The sequence below is a fragment of the Phycodurus eques genome, chromosome 1, assembly GCF_024500275.1.
Source record: "Phycodurus eques isolate BA_2022a chromosome 1, UOR_Pequ_1.1, whole genome shotgun sequence".
Classification (NCBI taxonomy): domain Eukaryota; kingdom Metazoa; phylum Chordata; class Actinopteri; order Syngnathiformes; family Syngnathidae; genus Phycodurus; species Phycodurus eques.
In genome coordinates, this window is record NC_084525.1 from 23,024,557 (window position 1) to 23,045,712 (window position 21,156).

Below are 21,156 nucleotides of genomic sequence, written 5' to 3' on the forward strand. Positions count from 1 at the left end.
GAAACAGCGCCACGGGAGCTGCAGTTGGAACTGATTGATGTCCAATGTGATACGGTCTCAAACTGGATGAGTTTCATGCTTCATTAAGCGCAGACAAATTTCCAAAAATACGGAAGGTGGCACAGAGGATGCTGGTGGTGTTATGGCTCTCCATATGTGTGTGAACAGACTTAGTGTGATGAACACCAAAAAACATGATCAACAAAACAACACTGTTCCCATTAAAAATAAATCTAAGTATTAACACTATAATGCTAACTACAATGCCTTATATATATATATATATATATATATATATATATATGTAAGCATCTGGTTCTAGCTTGGGTGCCTGTCAAATTTTAAGTCAATGTGGCCTCTGAGCCAAAACGTTTGCCCACGCCTGGCCAAGCATGGACACATCAGGGGATGCGGAGGATGGTCAGTGGCTGAGTTCGCTGCACGCATGTTCATGAGTCACAACCAAAGCTGACTGTTCGAGAGCTTGCTGAGAGAGAGATGGGTAGGTGAAAAATTATTATTTTTTAAAATAATCTCACTGCCTTTCCTAGTTTACATGAAAACAACAATGCATAGTCCTTCGGTGAATGTGTTGAGTGAACGTGAACCTCAGGGATGGATCATTAATTGAATGAGGAAGCACTTGAATGATTTTGTGAAAAAGAACTGAACGACTCAATGAATCATTTTAATGAACTAATTCGAATGATTCAGTACACTCAAAAGAACTGCCGTGTCCATCACTAGAGGGTGGGGGTCGGGTGTCGGGTGGGTCTCGCACAGGCCGCCACTCATGCCAGCACCGCCACTGGCCGCCAGCCACCAGCTGAGGATACAATACAGCAGTGGTCCCCAACCACCGGTCCGCAGACCGGTACCGGTCCGTGAGGCATTTGTTACCGGGCCGCAGAGAAAGAATGACCAATTTATATAATTTCTGTTGTATTGCAATTCGCATGTCAATGTGTTTTAAAAATTGACCGGATCTTCTCATATATATATATATATACATACACACACACACACACACACACACGCCACCACAGCCGGTCCGTGAGAAAAATGCCGACTCCTAACCGGTCCGCGGTGCAAAGAAGGTTGGGGAACACTGCAATACAGTACACATTTAGTTTCGGCATGGGACCGCGCAATCAACTGATTTGGCGCAGTCTTGTTTCGCACCACATTTTGACGAAGCGTCGTAGCTGTGCAGCAAGACCAAGATGATCACGAAGTTTCCGGGCAGTTTTTTGTGCGGCACAGGCTCGTCGTACATTCACTCAAGAGATTCGTTCGTTAGTTTGTACGACCGCACAATGACACACTTTAACCGGGTGTGCTTATATATATATATTTTTTTTTTCCCCCCAGTGTTCATGCGCACCTGCACACCACTGGGGAGCACAATTTTTGTTGAGTTCAGTCTGACAGCTGATTTTAACTCATTTCTGGTGCGGAATCCAAAACTGATCTCAGTTTTTCTCTATCACCAAGTTTTTGAACAAAGTGAGAACAAAGGAAATGTATACCTATGTAAATAAAACACTAAGATGGACTCAATTGTGACTGCACAAACAAGTTGCCACGTAGCTGTAGCTGAGTCCAATCGTAATCAGCTGGCAAGTCTTACTCCAGCTCATCAGTGGAATTTTGCTTATCTGGAGGGTACGCTGTGGAAAAAAACTTGAAAGCAATTTTGGAATCAGCATGCCAATTTTAGTTTTAATCAGCATAAAAATCTAATGTAGAATTTTTTTTTCTTCAAATTGTGTTATGTGCACCCCTGATTATACTGTAAATCACTTCATGCTCAAACTACATCATGTCAATGAAGAACGCTGACGAAACATTATTCGTCAGTTATTAGGTTATATGTCAATTATTAAATGATGATTGGGTACTTTTCTTTGCCGTGCATGTTGCTCCTTTCAGATTTAGCTGGTAATTTCAAGACCTCCAAGAGTAAAAATCATGTGTCTAACTTTGTTTGACTTTTACCTCAGAAACAGTGCAGTAAGCTTTGATTCAAACATAGTGCTCATTTATTTTAATGACATTAGTGGTTTGTCTGTCACAAAACAGGTTACATTCAGTATGGTCCTCATGGGTAAAAGACAACTTTTCTTGAGGGATTATCATCGAACATAAAGATGTTGACTTGTATTATGATGCAGAGCCATGCACTGCACAGGCTACTTAAAAAATGGAACAGAGAACTTCCTTCACTGACCTTTCAAGAAACAAAAACTTTTTGCAAACTGACCACATTTCAAGAACACGCTGGCTGCAGTTTCCTTCTGCCAAAGCTTGTTTGAAATACAGTCTGAATTTGAACTCTACCAGCTTGTGGACCCATATTTGCCACTAGCTTTCCTTTTCTGGAATCTCCATTGGGATCATAATGTAGCTACCTATTGTATCTTCCTTTCAGAAAAGAGAGGGTGTGATTTAAACTCCAAGCTTGCAAAAAGGATGTTATTTTTTTGTAGTTAAAATTTTAATGTTTTTTTTCATGGAAAAAAAAAAGGCAAAAACATGAGATATTGTTAATCTTCTCCCGCTTGAACGTGGGCTTCTCGTCAAGTTCAGGGCATATAGAGGCTACAATCACTTGTTGATCTAATTTCGCTATTAGATTTAACACACGACATGTTTGTTAACTTGCTTTCAGAAAATAGGTCAGACACCAAACACAAAGAAATCATTCAATTAGTGATAATGGGAAAACAATGTAAAAGTACAAACTTGTTAAATCAGTAAAGCTATGGTGAATAAAAAAAAAACAAAAGCATATTAAGCATCCTCGTTGTTCAGATCACAAACATAATGACTTTCAAATAGAAACATGCAAATGATTCAATACATACATCACTTGACCATATCTTGTGCAAACATATTTTCCTAGAGGAATGAAAGTATGAGATTTGACGTGATGGCAGAGTGACGTCTCCTTCCTCTCTCATAGGATAAACACATCCGAGTGCAAAAAGTTGCAGCGAAGCTTATAAAGGTTTTTGGCCAAGCTGTCCAGCCTGTGGACCACGACAATCTTATTCTTGATTACTATGACACCTACCATAGATGGTGCAAATATACTTAGCTTTGTGGTACTGTGTTGATATTTGCAACTGTAAAACTGCTGCAGATCACATTCAGTCATGATGTGTTGGGGTACACTTAATTATTTTCTCAACAGACAGCTTCCATCCATTCATTTGCTTGATGCTTATCCTGTCCTGGGTCATGGATTAGCTTCAGCCTATCCCAGTTGACATGCCTGGACTGGTCACCAGTTAATCCGCAGGTGCATATAAATGCAACCATTCACACCTATGGGTCATTTTGAGTGTTCGATTAACCTAACATGCTTGTTTTTGGAACATTGGGGGCGGGGACGTAGTACCTGGAGAAAACCCTCACGAGCACGGGTAGAACATGCAAACTCAACACATTCAAACTGAAAACATCTGAGTGTTGAGCAAGACGTGCTGACCACGTTTCACAGTGCTCCCCCAGAACCACCTGAGTCACTATCACCGTATTGTCCCTTTTGGGACTTCCCCATCTCACCCAAAATATGTATATATTTTTTATATTTATCCAAATGACTCATGTTATTTAATAACTTGATGTGGAGATAAAACCATGTTAATTTTTTTTTAATTTAGAATCATTGAACCACTTATTGCACTCACTGTACTTGGCAGAGCATTGAGTGGAAAATGCGAAAATCACTATCATCAAATCATCATCAAATGAACAACAACAAAAAATTGCTATAAAAGAAACTGCATTTTGACAAACTTATATTCTGCCACATTTTCATGGTGACTATTGATTCAAAAGAGAACACCAAAGGCACTTCATAGTGATATTGACCAATTTAAATATTTCTTGAAAATGTAATAACTGAGCAGTTAAAAGATCTCAACTCTTTAGACCATCTGGCAGACATTGAAAAGGGGACCTAATCCCTGAAAGGTCTTACTTCAAGGCAAGTACCGCTAGATGACCCTTGAGGGGTTCATTTGGTTTCTGCAAATCACTCATCAGCCACAACACATTACAGACACCTACAGTAAATAATCACACATCAGAGCTGAATCAAAAATCAAAGAAAAATCAAAAAGATAATAGTGTTCCGATTGATGCTGTCAGACATTATGAGCATATTTTGCAAACGGTATCCAAAATGCCCTGCGATTGGCAGGCGACCAGTCCAGGGTGTACCCCGCCATTCGCCTTAAATCAGCTAGGAGAGGTACCAGCTCACCTGCGACCCAAGTGGGGATAAGCGGTGTGGAAAATGGATTGACGGATGGTATCCAAAATATTACAGCAAAATACAACCACAATAATACTCGTGCTATGAACATAGAAAATATGTGTGAATGCTGAGATATGATGGGACCGAGCCGGAATGCCCCCCCCCCCCCCAAAACATGAAATCAGGACATAGATACGGAAAGACAAACAAAAACAGAAACCAAGCTTTTTCGCTTTGGTTAAAGGTTGGACCTTGGAGGTCAGCGCTCTGAGCAAGATTTTAGTTTAATCTGACCTTTTGATTCACTTCTTGTAATGATTCTCATTAAGTGTCCTAATTAAGTGTCCGGTGATAGCCTTTTTGTTTCTTTCAAACGAATGTATTTTCAATTCTAAATCAAGACTATTGTAGGTGGTAATGGATGGATTGTAGTTTTAATGGATGGATGGACCCCCATAAAAGCATGATTGTGAGGATCATGGTCAGGAATTTTGGACCTCATATTTCTCATCAAACAATCGTTGTTCTCCAAGCTTGGAGGAGAAGGGCAATGGTTCCAAAAAGGAGGACTTTTATCTACTCAGTTCTGAGGGGTAGAGTAATAATAACCGTGATGGTGCTGGTTACTTTGTGGCGTGGAGTAGTAGTTGTGGTGGTGGTGCTGGGTGCTCTGGACGTTTCCATAAGCGAATAGGAGCGGGGCCGTGGAGGACGGCAGTGGCTGGGTCGACACAAGGCTCCCGTTACACTGGATAGAGCCGTACCAACTAGACACGCAATTAGGCTGTGCAGTGGAAGAGGGCAGGCTGAAAGAGAAACATGAGAATGATAGTGTGTGTGTGTGTGTATCCATGTACAGTGGTTTCCTTGAAATACAGATGAAACTAGATGTTTAAATACACTAGCTAAAAAAGTGGGACTGGTGCATTTCACAAAATAGATGGCTTCATATGGAAAGAACAACAACACCACCATCAAATCTGCTGACGACACCACCCTTGTAGGACTGATCAAGGGCAAATGTCAAGTCAGACTACAGAGAGGAGGTCTGGCATCTCTGGCGATGGTGTAAAATCAACAATCTGGACTTGAATACAACCAAGACCAAGGAGGTGATCATAGACTTCAGGAAATCCAAAACAACTTAGTAGTCTTTATCGATGGAGAAGAGCTAGAGAGTCCACATCTTGGCAGACCTCACCTGGTCCACCAACATCTGCCAATCGGTGAGGAAAGCACATCAACGATTCTACTTCCTCAACAAACTACGCCAAGCCCGGCTCCCCCAACATCTGCTGATGAACGTTTATACATCCAACATGGAGAGCTTCCTGTGTGTCTTTTTGTTTACGATGATTCCGATATGTTTTGAAGTTACGAATGGCGTGCAATGAACATGTTTGCGCAGTGACTTCAGAAGACGTGGTCACAGTGCACAAGAAGGCAGGCTCATTGAGCGTGGTACTTACTGTTTTTCATTCTTTTACTCTATATTCAGCAATTGTTTTTCATACAAATAGTAACTTACTGTAATTACGACTTTACTACTGTGTTAGTTTTGATTAGCGATAGACTACAGCTTGAGGACCCCCCTATCCAGTTAAATACTAAGTGTATCCCAGGGTGGACTTGCCTTTGAAAAATAACACTATTTTGACACACATGCATGAGAAATTTTATTACTATGGGTAATAAACTTTCCTAAAAAGAAGAGATCAGTGCCAAGATTTAAGTGAAATTCTGTGGTCGTATTTTTTGTGCAACTTTAAAATTGAATTTTATTATTTACATTGTACATACACTTATCATGTTCATCCTATTACTTCATAAGGTGCTGTGAAAAGCAATTTGAACATGTAAGCGTGTGTAGTTATGTTTTTAGAACATGATATATATATGTTTTCAAGGGCTATTTTTTAACAAGGCATTTTCTTTACTGTTCTTCTCGAAAAGTGGGTCAATTGGAAAATGATTTGCTTTCATGTCAAATATGAATGACCTCATCGATTAATCGACTTCAACTCAATTTGCATCAAATTATAATCAATTGCAAATAAGTCTTTCAGTTCAACCCCAAGTGTGTGTGCATGCATGTGTGTTCGCACCTGGCCCGATCGCCCCTGTTGCTTCTGGACAGGTCGTCCTCACTGTCGTATCGCCTCGGGTTGTCAAAAAAAGAATCCTTGGAGCCGAAAGTGTGGCTGTTGAGGATTCCTGCGGGAACCTGGCACACATTCAAGCTCTGTTAAAGCATCTACGTTGGATCATTTATTTGTATTTGCCAAGAAATAAGACAGTGAGGTACAAGTACATTCCTTGATTTTTGTTGTGGACTGAAAACATAACAGTACAGTACACCAAAAATCATGGTTCGCTGTGTACTGTATGTACTACGTACCTTGGTTGTAAGGTCAGGGTTTGGGCACATTCGGTACAGTAAGGGAACAAAGTTTGAAACAACAACAACAACAAAAACAACCCTTGCTTATCCTTTGCATAAACAGTGACAGGTTTAATTAAATGCAAACGTAACCTGGAAACAAAAGTCGAACTGTTGTCCTCTCATAGTCATCTTTTAATGTCAAACTCAGACGTTTTCAGTCTACAGCAAAAAAAAAAAAAAAAAAAGGAATTACTGTGAATTTTAGTAATGACTATTTTTATTTTTACCAGGTTCTGATTGGGCTTCTGGACGCGGAAGTAAAGCAACATCAAACTTGTAGGCAGGAGCTCCCAGAAGAACAAAATGATCCCAAACACCATGTAGGCCTCGCCGCTGAGCTTCAACACAGCCTGCAACAAACACGCAAGCATACCACTTACTTAACGATGTATTGTATTCTAATAGTTTCTACATATTGTTTTTTTCAATCGAATCTGCCCACAACCTTCAAATTCAGTACTGGCTGGTGTAACTTCAACGAGATTGGCGAATGGCACTTTTCTTTAACAAATCAGATTTAAAATGCATCCTCACAGAGCCATAGCACTTCCCCTCAAATGACATCAGCATTTCTCGGTCCTCTGATTGGTTGGTCAGAGCAAAACTTGTTACAACCAACTTTCAACTGGCAAGCATCTCTGGCGAGTATGATATCCATCCATCCATCCATCCATTTTCTGAGCCACTTATCCTCACAAGGGTCGCGGGAGTGCTGGAGCCTATCCCAGCTATCATCGGGCAGGAGGCGGGGTACACCCTGAACTGGTTGCCAGCCAATCGCAGGGCACATATAAACAAATAACCATTCGCACTCACATTCACACCGACGGGCAATTTAGAGTCTTCAATTAACCTACCATGCATGTTTTTAGGATGTGGGAGGAAACCGGAGTGCCCGGAGAAAATTGAGGATGATATATTTTAGTTAATTAAGATTCTGGCCGGCCGGCCGAATGATGTATGTGTCACAGTTGCATGTTGCTGTAGTCTATTTATATATATATATATATATATATATATATATATATAGACTTGTATAATAGTAGTGATATTGGAATATCATCGTGTATAGTATATTATGGTATATATTAGGTATCCTAAACTAGCTGGCCCATGTAAAGTAATAATGACATAATAATTAACAAAGCTAATCATATGCAGTATATTCTATGTATCCAAAAATAACCGGTCCATCCTCCAAGTGTATTGGAGATTTTAATGATTGAAATACACGTAACCACCTATATTCAAGCCAGCATTGCTAACTGCTTCATTATCCTCATAGTTATTTAATATTTGTGTATTTATTTATCATATATACATACATACTACGTACACAGCACACATATATAAATAATCATATAAATAAATAAGCACAAATATGCACCTGCACTCCCCCCCACACCCGATTTGTATATTTCTTTATCATTCTTGTTTTGCACATCTTTTTAAACATCAATAGGGAGCAACATGAGTTCTTTTCTTTGTCCTGTTCGGCTGTTAGGTCAAGCAGAAAGGAAGACCTTTATCCCTTTCATGTCGGAACAGCAACATGATTTCAATTCATTATCAGAATCATTCCAAAAGTTAACTTCTCTTACGGAGAAACATCTGTTTTATATTCGTTCTTGTTTTAGATGTTTTAAATACCCCTTGTCCTGGTCTCTTATTTCGAACAGGCTCAGAGTACTGTGGCAAAGTAGATTGTTGTGAATTTTATATATTATCTGTGCTGTTTTTAATTCAACTAAGTTGTAGAATTTGAGTGTATTTATGTTGATATTAGGGCTGTTAATTGATTAACATTTTTTATTCACATTAATCACCTTTTTGAATTTGGATTAATCACGATTAATCAGAGGCACCAAATATACCACACAGAGTGCCACATTTTGCTTTGTGACGGTATATTTTTTACTCGCTGTGCTTCGATGAAAAGAGAGTTGAGCATTGCACTACAAGCAAATTACCTTTGTCCCCTTCAAAAGACAAATTGGCTGCCGAGCACACCATTCGGAATCTTCTCACTTATCTTTGCACTGGCGTAAGCATTGACCTGATCACTGACCTGTTTGCAACCTGCACCGCTGTTCAGATATCCATCCATGGTTAAGTTAAAGGAGCGTGTGTGGTCCAAATAAACTGTGTGATTAATCCAAAAACATCCTTAGATTTATGTGGAATTGATTGAGGTTCCCATCTTATTTTATCATCAATAATTACTCCAAGGAATTTATTTTCATACACTCTATCTTAGTAGAAGTAATCATGATTTTCGCCTGTTTATTTACCTGCCCAGTGTCCAAAATGATCGATTTTGTTTTAGTTAAATTTAATGATAATTTGTTAATGTCAAAAGGTTTTTCAAAATATTTTATTCACTTTCCACAGCAGTCAGAAACTGTTCCAGGGTTATCCCTGAACCGTATAGAGTTGTGTTGTCAGCAAATAAAACACTTGAAAATTTGGGAAATATTCCAGACGTCATTAATGTATAGTATAAATAACTTGGGGCTCAGCACAAGTCCTTAGGGGACCCCATAAGTGATCTTTAATTTATTTGAGCATACGTTATTAAATTGTACATATTAAAATCCGTCATCCCAGTAACTTTTAATCCAATTGTATGGAAAACCTCGAATGCCATATCTCCCGAATTTTTTCATTAGTATGCTATGATCAATAGTGTGAAATGCTTTTATTAAAGTCTATAAAGACCCCAATAGTGAATTCTCTGTTATGACACGATATCCCCGCCATTAACTCCTTGACTCCCATCAAGATGGACCTTTTTGTTCTGTCACTTTGAAAGGACCGGTTACAAATGTGTGTTAGAAGTTGTACTATATGATTAATAATACTTTCAACTAATATCATGTCAATATTGTACCAATCAGTGGACTTTTTATTTTGTACTATTTTAACTATATTAATCATTTCTTGTTCATTTACTGCACTGATAATCAGAGAGCAGTGATTTGTATTTATATATTTGTCTACATGATATTTATCTCATAACTCAGGAATTCCTTTTGCTACCTCATAACCCGCATGAACAAAAAATAAATAAATCCGTGGCTATATACGTATTTAATTGATTCGGTTATTGGTAGTATTAGTACATTTCTTGACACTTGACTTAATTTCCCAAGGAATAATGAATGCATTTAATACCAAAAGGGATCCGAACAAATCATCTATCCCAGCTGACACACCTCCCCAAATTGAGTAGTGGTGACTATTTACCTGATCAGAAACACTGTACCAGCTGTAGTTGCACAAATCGGGTCTGCCCATTGGAGACAGTGCCGCCACCAGGTTGTAACAAGCTCTCGATGTGTAGAGGAGAATTACCATCGCTCCTAAGGCAGTCGCCTGACACACTGATGTCCCCTGCAGAAACACATGGACTGCAAATGAAAACAGTATATAAGAGTGTCTTAGGACACATCTTCAACCATACCACCATCCATTATCCCATTATTTATTCTACACAGCGTATCCTGTTCGGGGTCACGGGTGTGTCGCAGCCTATCGCAGCTGACTTTACACGAGATGCAGGGCACACCTACGACTGGTCGCCAGTCAGTCACAGGACACTTATAGACAGACAGCCATTCATGCACATCCACAACTATGGGAGGAAGCCGGAGAACCCGAACAAAATATAAATGACCCAAACTGAGATTCAAACCCGGAACCTCTGACTATGAGGAAAATTGGGTGTAAGTAACCACATGCTGTACTGCAGTGATTCTCGAAGCCGTTCCCTTTGGTGGTATGAGAATGACGCTAACAATAAATCCAGTACAGTATATTTGATCAGTACACTTTAGTTGTATTTATCTTGTAATTAACTGTTGAGCATGTCTGCCTCATAGTGCTGAGGTTCATGGTTAAAATCTTGGCCCCTGTTACAGTTATCAAAATCTGCCTTACAGTTCTGAGGGCCCAGGTTCAAATCCAGCCTAGACTGTGTGGAGATTGCATGTTCTTCCCGTGCCTGCGTGGGTTTTCTCAAGGTACTCTGGTTTTCTCCCACATCCCAAAAATATGCACGATTGGTTAATTGGAGACTCTAAATTGTCCATAGGTGTGAATGTGAGTGTGAATGGCTGTTTGTTTATATGTGCCCTGCGATTGGCTGGCAACCGGTTCAGGGTGTACCCTGCCTCTCTCCCAAAATCAGCTGGGATAGGCTCCAGCACGCCCGGTATGGAAAATGGATGGGTGGATACCCATTCATTCCAGTAAATTTCCATATATTCCCTAACTTGCTATTTCGACAACATTTCACACTTAAACTACAACCCCAATTCCAATGAAGTTGGGAAGTTGTGTTAAACATAAACCGAAACAGAATACAATGATTTGCAAATCATGTTCAACCTATAATTAATTGAATACACTACAAAGACAAGATATTTAATGTTCAAACTGATAAACTTTATTGTTTTTAGCAAATAATCATTAACTTGGAATTTTAAGGCTGCAACATGTTCCAAAAAGCTGGGACAGGGTCATGTTTACCACTGTGTTACATCACCTTTTTCTTTTAACAACATTCAATAAACCTTTGGGAACTGAGGACACTAATTGTTGAAGCTTTGGAGGTGGAATTCTTTACCATTCTGGCTTGATGTACAGCTTCAGCTGTTCAACAGTCCGGGGTCTCCGTTGTCGTATTTTACGCTTCATAATGCGCCGCACGTTTTCAATGCGAGACAGGTCTGGACTGCAGGCAGACCAGTCTAGTACCCGCACTCTTTTATTACGAAGCCTTTTATTACATTGTCCTTAAACTGTTCGACTATTTTCTCACGCATTTGTTCACAAAGAGGTGACCCTCTCCCCATCTTTGCTTGTGAATGACTGAGCAATTCAGGGAAGCTCCTTTTATACCCAATCATGGCACCCACCTGTTCCCAATTAGCCTGTTCACCTGTGGGACGTTCCAAACAGGTGTTTGATGAGCATTCCTCAACTTTCTCAGTCTTTTTTGCCACCTGTCCCAGCTTTTCTGGAACGTGTTGCTGCCATAAAATTCTAAGTTAATGATTATTTGCTAATAACAATAAAGTTGATCAGTTTGAACAATACATCTTGTCTTTGTAGTGTATTCAATTCAATATAGGTTGAACATGATTTGCAAATCATTGTATTCTGTTTTTATTTATGTTTAACAAAACGTCCCAACTTCATTGGAATTGTACAAGGAAAAGTTTCATTTGCAACCCTTGCCCCAACTATATGCTTTCTTTCTTGTTTACTTCTATATTGTGTCAAGCTGCTTTGGATATATGGAAAGAAAGGAAGGTAGGTAGGTAGTTAGATAGATATTGTTCTCAGTCTTATCTTCAAACATCCATCTATCCATCCATTTTCAACACCGCTTATCCTGGTTAGGGTCGCGAGGCGCTGGAGCCTATCCCAGCTGACTTCGGGCGAAAGGCGGACTACACCCTGAACTGGTCGCCAGTCAGTCGCAGGGCTAATATAGACATGGACAACCATTTTCACTCACATTCACACCATCACTGAGTGGGAACTGCACCCACACTGCCTGCACCCAAGTCAAGCGAGTGTACCACTGTGGTACACAGTGACTATCTTCAAACATATTTAATGTATTTACAAAATTTAATGTATTTACGAAAGAAATGTATTTCTTTCATTTTTTAAGAGTGGTCTGTAATTGTAACGGTCGGCTCTGTGTGAAGGTGGGCCTTCCTCTCCCCCTACCTTGGATTGGAGGAAAACATTAGCCGAAGACATCTTGGCGATGCGGAAGATGCAGACGGCCAAAGACACAGCACACAGGACAAAAAGACTGTCGTTGATCAGGACGTGAGCCAAAACAGCGTGTCTCACATTTCTGTCATTTGAACATCACAAAACAAAAATAATTTTTTCCTACTGCTTATCCAGTAAAAAAATATGAGTGAGATGCAGTGGAGTGCTTAAGTAGATGGAGGAATGTACATCCGGAGACGCAAGATAGTCACCATTAAAGAAATTATTATTCAAGAAATTTGGTTATCAGCTACAACAATGATTGGTGTCAAATGTGTCGGGTCTTGTGCCGGCCTAGAAACCACCAGCTTCTGCATTTCTGGCAATACAAAAATCTTCCATCTCATCTAAAAAATAAAAAAAAAAACCACATACAAGTCCAGTGTATTTTTTTCAGTTGTTATCATTAGCTAATTTAGCACTTTTTTGTAAGTCAGTTCACAATGTAAGCAAAGCTTAAGAACACATTTACAAACGAGCGCGTTGGCCATTGGCAGGGATATGTCAGTCCGTCCGCCATTCGGAATATGCCAGTTCTGCCTGTTAACATCTCGTCCTGCCTTACGCTCCGGCCGCTCTGTCTTTTCAGTCAGAGCGGCAAAAGTGCACTCCGGCACTCCCAGAGTGTGGCACTCTGAATAACCGCTCACTCCAACAATGCTCTGAGTTTCCGAACGTTCTAGAGTGTAGAGAGCTCGGAGTGAATTTACGAATGTACCCATTGTTTTGAAAGCATAAAATCTTCTTTTTTTAAAAAAAAACAAGACCCCCCGGGCCCCCCAAAAAAACGGGGTTTGTACATAAATGACAGCAAAAATTCATTTCTACTTTTTACTTTTGTACTTAAGCACACTTTTTTACTTTTACTTTGTGAGTATGTACAAGGTAAAGGAGTCAAATCAGTAATTGTAGTTTTTCTTTTTTTTTTACACACGTATCGATCCTTATACTTGAATACAGTGAGAGTACTTTTGACAGCTCTTGTAAGATTCGAACCCAGATCCTCTCAACTGTGAGCTAACCACATGCTACAGTGTGCTACACTTGTTAAAACAGGGATCATTAAACTTCTGTTTCTTGTTTCTTTTATTTTTGTAACATATCTTTTACTTTACCAAATTAATTCTAATGATTTTTATGAAAGAATCCTTTTAATTATCAAGTAATAGTTTTTATTTTTTAATATTGTCATCTTAATAGCATAATGGGCCAAGTTATTTTTAACTTACTGTCACAATTTCAATAAAAATACCAATGTGCTTGCTGAAAATGGACTTTTTTCCCCTGTCTGAGTAGATTCTCAGTCATCCAGGTCACGGTAATCAAGCAATCATTAAATCAAGCAAACTGGACTGTTCTTACTTGTTAACATTTTTTTTTTCTTATTTTCAGAAAAAACGACTTGGGCAATTATGTCTCACGGTATATATTCTTTTTCTTATTATTTTGTATTGTAATTATTCATTTGTTATAACAGTAGCCTTACCTTGGCAATTCAGAATGCTCCAAAGCTCCTCGCACCAACAATGCGCATGTTAAATTCACCACAAGAAACAATATACAGAGGGACAGGAAGAACAATGATAGAGCAACCCTGGAGAGAAAGAAATGCAAAAGACAATATAGTACAGCGTTTTCAAGTTTCATTCTATTCACTGACTGGTCACTTCATGAGGTACAGCTGTACCATGTGAAATAATTAAGTCAAATACAAGATCAGGGTAAATAACACTTTGTTGACAATTGCGGCGGTGGATGCCAGTGGTGTAGAGCTTTTTCTAACATTTAACATTTTTGTCCACATTTTTAAATGCATTATACGGTCAACCCTAAAATAAACATTATAAACCCTTTTACAGCACTTCAAACTACAACCCAAATAAACACATTGTTAGATTAATACATCTCTCAAAGTATAAATCAAACTGAGCGTTATTGTATTTGTAAAGGCAGAATATTTGATGTCTCTTGCAATGGAAAGTGCATGTGTACCTAATGTTACAGCTGGTGATTAAACAAACTTTACCTGTATTTGTTGAGCTCTGGGGAGTACTTGGCCTTTGCCTTAAACACCACCTAAGAAATATATAACACAAAGTATTATTGTACAAAGGCATTACACGTGATGAAGCGTTTGAGTAAGACAAGAAAAAGGAAGGAAGAGGAGTATGTTCCCTTATTTTAGTGGAGCCATGTGAACTTGACACTGTGTGAGGACATTCTTGTGTAATTAAATGAACACAGAACTGGACATTAGGCTTTACACGATCAGGATTTTTGGGGCCGATCAGCGAGTTTAAAAAAACGATAACCGATCACAAGATGGAGCAATGTGTCTATTGAAATGACCTGTTCATTTACTGTATTTACTTGTGTACTTAATTGCCCAAAATAATTATATTTACAATAAATAATGTATCTTTGTTCCTCTATTTATGCCAGTGAGGCATAGTGACGGACAGAACAAATGAATGGTCTACTATTAGATGGCAGGAAGTAAATACTGTCATTAATGTATCCACTTTTTGTGACATTTTTGTTTGTTGGTGTGCTGTGAGATTTTTCAATTGTAAAATATGTTCGTTGGCTCCATAAAGGTTGGAAATCACTGCTCTAGTCAGATCGCGTATTCTAATCAGTCAGGTCAAACCAACATTGCAACGTGACAGAAAGAATGGGTGCGAACTTACTGTAATTAAATTACTTTATTGTAATTAAATTACTTCACCCACACCGAAACTTTAGAGCATGATTCGACAGAACGGCGGCATGCGTGCAAAGAGGAAAAGAACCATCCGGACTGTTATGGACGCAAAGTTCAAAAGCCAGCATCTGTGATGGTATGGGGCTGTGTTAGTGCCAATGGCATGGGTAACTTACACATCTGTGAAGGCACCATTAATGCTGAAAGGTACATACTGTCACGTACTGCCCTGCAGTACTGTCCACCACCTACATTTAAGCCTGCCCGTTCCCGTAAATCCTCGCCAAAGTAGTGCAGCCTCTCCGAGCGGTACCACGGCCCACCGTACCCATGTAAGAGACTCAATTCCTCGTTCCCTTGTTAGCTCTTGTGTTTCCTCGTTCCCAGTGTTCCTGACCCACGTCATTCCTGCCAGCCCCCTGTTCTGTCCACCCCGCCGCCTGTCAACACATCCAGGACCACTTCCGTAACCTTTGCTCAATAAACTGTTCATCATTTTACATCAGCCTCCGCCTGCTCTTAGGTTCAGCTACTTCCAACACGTGATACATACAGGTTTTGGAGAAACATATGCTGCCATCTAAGCAACGTCTTTTACATGGACGCCCCTGCTTATTTCCGCAAGACAATGCTAAACCACATTCTGTATGTGTTACAGCAGCGTGGCTTCGTAGTAAAAGAGTGCGGGTACTAGACTGACCTGCCTGCAGTCCACACCTGTCTCCCATTGAAAATGTGTAGCGCATTATGAAGCGTAAAATACGACAACGGAGACCCCGGACTGTTGAACAGCTGAAGCTGTACATCAAGCAAGGAATGGGAAAGAATTCCACATACAAAGCTTCAACAATTAGTGTCCTCAGTTCCCAAACGCTTATTAAATGTTGTTAAACGAAAAGGTGATGCAACACAGTGGTAAACATGACCCTGTTGCAGCCATAAAATTCTAAGTTTGTGATTATTTGCTCAAAACAATAAAGTTTATCAGTTTGAAGATGAAATATCTTGTCTTTGTAGTGTATTCAATGAAATATAGGTTGAACATGATTTGCAAATCTTTGTATTCTGTTTTGATTTATGTTTAACACATCGTCCCAACTTCATTGGAATTGGGGATGTAATTGTCTTATGTTTGTCAGTAAACTTCAACTGGAAGTGGCATTAAACAGCTTGAAGACTCTTGTTGTGAAGTGAGTTGAGTTGACTGCCACCTTACAGCACTCGTATCCCAATTTTTTGCTTGCAAGTCAAAGCAAAAAAATCGGCGGAACAACGGCTCCGTTTCGAAAAACGTGTGAGATCGGATCACTCATAAGTCAAGGGACCACTGTAAAAACATGACTCTTTGGCACAGTTTCTGAAATGATATTGATATGTTGGCAAATGTTCCTTTTCAGCTGACAACAGAGCAAACAGCACTTCCAACCATCTGCTACTGGCTTTGAACATTAAATGTATCTCCTTACTGGCCTCTTCTTTTTTTTCCAACAAGGTTTTGTCACCAAGTTGGCAGAGGCCTGCATTCTTCTGTATCAGTTTACAGAGCACAAGAGAGTGTTTTAAACATGCTTAATCTGTATTTCAATGATATATAAACAGAAGATAATCATCTTTTCTTCTTATCTCTTTTGGGCTCCACGACTATTGTGGTTAGTTTGTGTGACGTGCTCACTCAGCGTTGTCTCCGTTGACTTTTCAAGTCGCATAACTGCATTTGTGTAAACAATCCGCCTTTTGTGTCAGAATATAGGTCAGAAGGTGACCTGCAAAGTAGGCGATTGTGCCAAGAACACAAAACTGCGGGCACATCCAGGATGGATGTGTAACTGTGTGCGGCAAATGTGGTAATTAATGTCATTATTAGTGAAAGGAAGCGCTCAAAAGTAAGGAGAGGAAGTAAATCACATTCCTGACTCTTTAGTCTGCATGTGTTTGGGGGGTCTATAAGTAGCTATGGTATATACAGTAGCTTGCAGCTCAAGGTTTTTATTGCTTCAAACACAGCTTGCCTGTGGAGTGGGAATGCATGATGTGGACACAAAAGTCCATGTATCAGTGCAATATGAATGCTGTGTTGTTTCCTTGCACATTTGCCACATTTGAGGCAATCCGTGCTCAATCGGGGAGAAACTAAATATGATACAATAGGATGTAATGTATTGATATTATGGCTCTCCTATATCAAAGTAATAAAATACTATACTATATCAAAGTATTTTATGGTGGTTTTAAAATTTGAATATGATGTGAATATCAGTATCCTCATGGATTTCCATCAGTGCATATTAAAAATGTACACACCCCTGTTCAAATGCCTCTGTTGTGATATTAAAAAATGAGACCAAGAGACATCATTTCCCCAAAGAAATCCACCATTAATCTGACCTGTAACCTGGACAACTCCATTGAAAAATAACATTTTTTTTTGAGAGGGAAAGTAAAAACAAACAATATTGTGGTTTCACAAGTATGGACAACCTATTCAATGGGAGTCAGCACACAACTGCCACCATTTAGAGTGACCCGGATTAACCCTAAACAAAGTTCAGGTGTTCTAGTAAGCACTTCCTGATTTTGTTTGTTTGTTTGTTTGTTTGTTTTTGTTGTTTTCGAGAAGAAGCCAGAAGGTTTTGTGCTTATACTGACTGCTATTTGGGCCTTAGTCAAGGTGGAGGGAATTCTGAAAAGTTTCAAATAGCAGTCAGTGTTAGCACAAAAGACAAAACCTTCTGGCTTCTGCCATAAATAACCAAAAATAAAAAATAAAAAAAACTCTGACAAGCCTACTAGAACATCTGAAATTTGGGGTTTATCAGAGGCATTTTAAAGGGTGGCACGTGTGTGCAGACTCCCATTAAAGAGGGTGTGCACATTTCTGCAACCATGATTGGTTAATTCTGAACACAACCACGTCCCAGTTTATGGGAGGGTGTGTACACTTGTCCGATCACATTATCTCAGTTGTTTATATTTATTTCTCTCGAAAAGATTAAATGTGTTTTTGTTCTATTTTACATTTACGTTACACAGGTTACAGGTCAAACTTATGGTGAATATTTTGGGGAAATTATTCATCTTGGTCTCAATTTTTTATATTGCAAAAAAACTTCCATTTAAATAAGGATATATGACCTTTTATAGCCAATGTAACCAACCAATTGAAATAAGTTTCACTACTTATACATTACACACTGCATACACACATACTGTGATGTAAAAAGAGGAGAGTTACATTTCTGGTCCTCGATCTGTCTAAAAACAGTCATGTGTGTTGTGTTTTAGCAAACAAAAGTTGTTTCCAGATGCTGAAAAACATTATTTGCCATTCCCATGTAAAGTGTCCAACTTTGAAAATTGCTGGAACTTTGTAACCCTGATTGGACATATCGGCATTATCCATCCATCCATCCATCCATTTTCTGAGCCGCTTCTCCTCACTAGGGTCTCGGGCGTGCTGGAGCCTATCCCAGCTGTCATGGGGCAGGAGGCGGGGTACACCCTGAACTGGTTGCCAGCCAATCGCAGGGCACATACAAACAAACAACCATTCGCACTCACAGTCACACCTACGGGCAATTTAGAGTTTCCAATGAATGCATGTTTTTGGGATGTGGGAGGAAACCGGAGTGCCCGGAGAAAACCCACGCAGGCACGGGGAGAACATGCAAACTCCACACAGGCGGGGCCGGGGATTGAACACGGGTCCTCAGAACTGTGAGGCTGACGCTCTAACCAGTCGTCCACCGTGCCGCCTAATATAGAATTAAATACAATTTAATTCTATATTACTGGTACAAAATATTGAAATATTGTATTATGCGTTACACTGGGATTCGACATCCCTAATGGACAAATGCGTGCCATATGTAGCAAATATAGTACAGTATACTTACTGTAACTGCATATGGCTATGATTTTGGTGTCCCCTCATCATGCAAGAATCATATACAAAACTACTACACAGCTTGAGGTACAGTCACAGTTGTGTAACATACATAACAAAAGTCAAAACACACACAAACACACACAAATACACAGTATATATTTTATGAAATTATAATGGGCATCAATTTTCCCTGGATTTTCAATATTCGCCATCCGGCTTGGTCCCTAAGGAAGAGAAACCACATTAAATCCTTGCAGTGGTTAGTCGTGGGGTCCTCACATATACAGTATATCATGTTGACAGAAGGCCAATATTGGTTTCTGGTGTAACCAAGTAACAAAAAGGCAATAACGTTTCAGTCAAAGTCTTCAGTTCACCTCTAGTGAGCACAATTATCTGATGGGCCACAGTGTTTGAGCAGATGTCATATGACCAGTCAGACCGGCCTTATTACTTCTTCCTCCCTTAACTGAGATTCAAAGGAATATTCCTTAAGCAGCAGATTTAGCAGTGCACGTGTGGAGGTGTGTGGAGAGAGACACAAACAGCTCTTGGCTAAAAACTGTGACTCATCAAAGGTGTGCCCCCCCAGCACTGGGTTAGGTTTAAACAAAAAAAAAAAAAAAAAAAAAAAAAAAAAAAAAAAGTACATAAATAATGATTCACTTGAAATGTAATGTACACTAGAAAAGTACTTAAATCAATGTTTAAAAAACGACGAGCTCTTAAATATTAAATGCAAATGTCTTGTTCTGGACTTAAAAGTTAAATAAAACTGAATTGTACTTTAAAAAACTTGTTGTTTATGAAAAGTTAAAAAATGCGGAAAATATACACCTTGCTACAACCTTTATTCTAATATGTTTGATTGTATTGCATGTTTCGGTAAACTTTGTTTTTAATTCAGTAATTATTTCTCGGAATTGATATACAAAACATCACCGTGCCTGAGGAGAAACAACCAATCAGAGACAGAAGACATGACTTAGGAGGTGTCACTTATTTGTTGCAGACTTGTTTCTCTTTTTGGGAGGAGCGCGCTCATGGGCAAACAAATTGCAGGCACAACCCCGTGGAATGACATCTCGTTAGTCTTGGCTGCTGTCTCTGATTGGTTGTTTTTCCTCAGGCTCGGTGGTTTCTTGCATCACAAAATAGGGGTCTGAGATGGGTCCAGAGACGGCAGATTTTTGTCACAGATCATATTTATCATGTACTACTGTCAAGTCATAATGACTGTGTTAACAAATCCATCCATCCATTTTCTGAGCTGCTTATCCTCACACGGCTATTGCTACTGTGCTAATTAAAATAAAATAAACTAACTAACGAACTAAACAAACCAATAAATGCCTGAGCGAGGTGATACGGTAGAGAGAGTCCTTACCTGCCAAAAGTAGAGGTTGAGCAGGCAAAGGGTGAAGAACTGGAGGCACACCGGGCAGCAGTAGAGCAGCCAGTAGGCCAGCGGCTGCAACTGTTTGGCCTGCGCCCCATTTTCAAAGTAGAAAGAGAAGAGGGTTGTCCTGAGCGCTGCCCACAGCAAGCACAGGAACAAGAAGGCACTCTGGTAGCTGAAGCGCTTGTATCCGTAGTGCAGAAGGAGCCACAGCTGCAGGTAGACGAAGCAGAAGAGGAGCGAGTACAGGACGGTGTACGCGCTGGTGAGGCTCAGCTCCAAGGCAGGGGAAATCGCACCTCCTCCGGAGCTCAACAAGCTGGACGTGACCTCCTCTCCGGCCGAAAACATCTCCTCTGGTGACTAACACAAGCAAAGCCGCGACCACCAAAACTGGGTTAAAGCTGACTTGAATTCACAAAAGATTCCTTTGACATTTGCCATCAAAGCATTTTTTATGGCGTTAAGGGGCATCGTGCAACTGCGCGCGGTTTTATGGATTAAAATGATAGCTTGAGAAACAAAGCCAGTCCAATTTTTTAATAAACAGTAGGGTCAAACAAGAAAATACAAATGAGATTCTTCCCTCACTCTCATGCAAAAAAACAACTTCGGGGGGCGGAGGAGGGGGTGGTGGCCTCCAGATCAGCTGCGATGCAATTAC

General features: G+C 39.7%; 2 protein-coding genes across 2 annotated transcripts in view; one reads left to right on the forward strand and one right to left on the reverse strand.

Annotated features, from left to right (window-relative positions):
* Positions 1-1,894: 1,894 nt before the first annotated feature.
* On the reverse strand, positions 1,895-21,094 carry gpr137c (G protein-coupled receptor 137c). Its single transcript, XM_061683401.1, has 8 exons — positions 20,481-21,094; positions 14,530-14,579; positions 13,990-14,097; positions 12,453-12,585; positions 9,957-10,103; positions 6,938-7,060; positions 6,373-6,491; positions 1,895-5,073 (listed from the first exon to the last, which is right to left on the reverse strand). Exons 1-8 carry the CDS (start codon positions 20,841-20,843, stop codon positions 4,848-4,850), a joined length of 1,269 nt encoding a protein of 422 aa, XP_061539385.1. The 5' UTR covers positions 20,844-21,094; the 3' UTR covers positions 1,895-4,847.
* Positions 20,636-21,156, forward strand: part of txndc16 (thioredoxin domain containing 16) — a 38,391-nt gene continuing 37,870 nt past the window's right edge. Inside the window, exon 1 of the mRNA XM_061683360.1 lies at positions 20,636-20,851. The gene's annotated coding sequence lies outside the window, so the exon portion shown is untranslated. The remainder of the gene's footprint in view (positions 20,852-21,156) is intronic.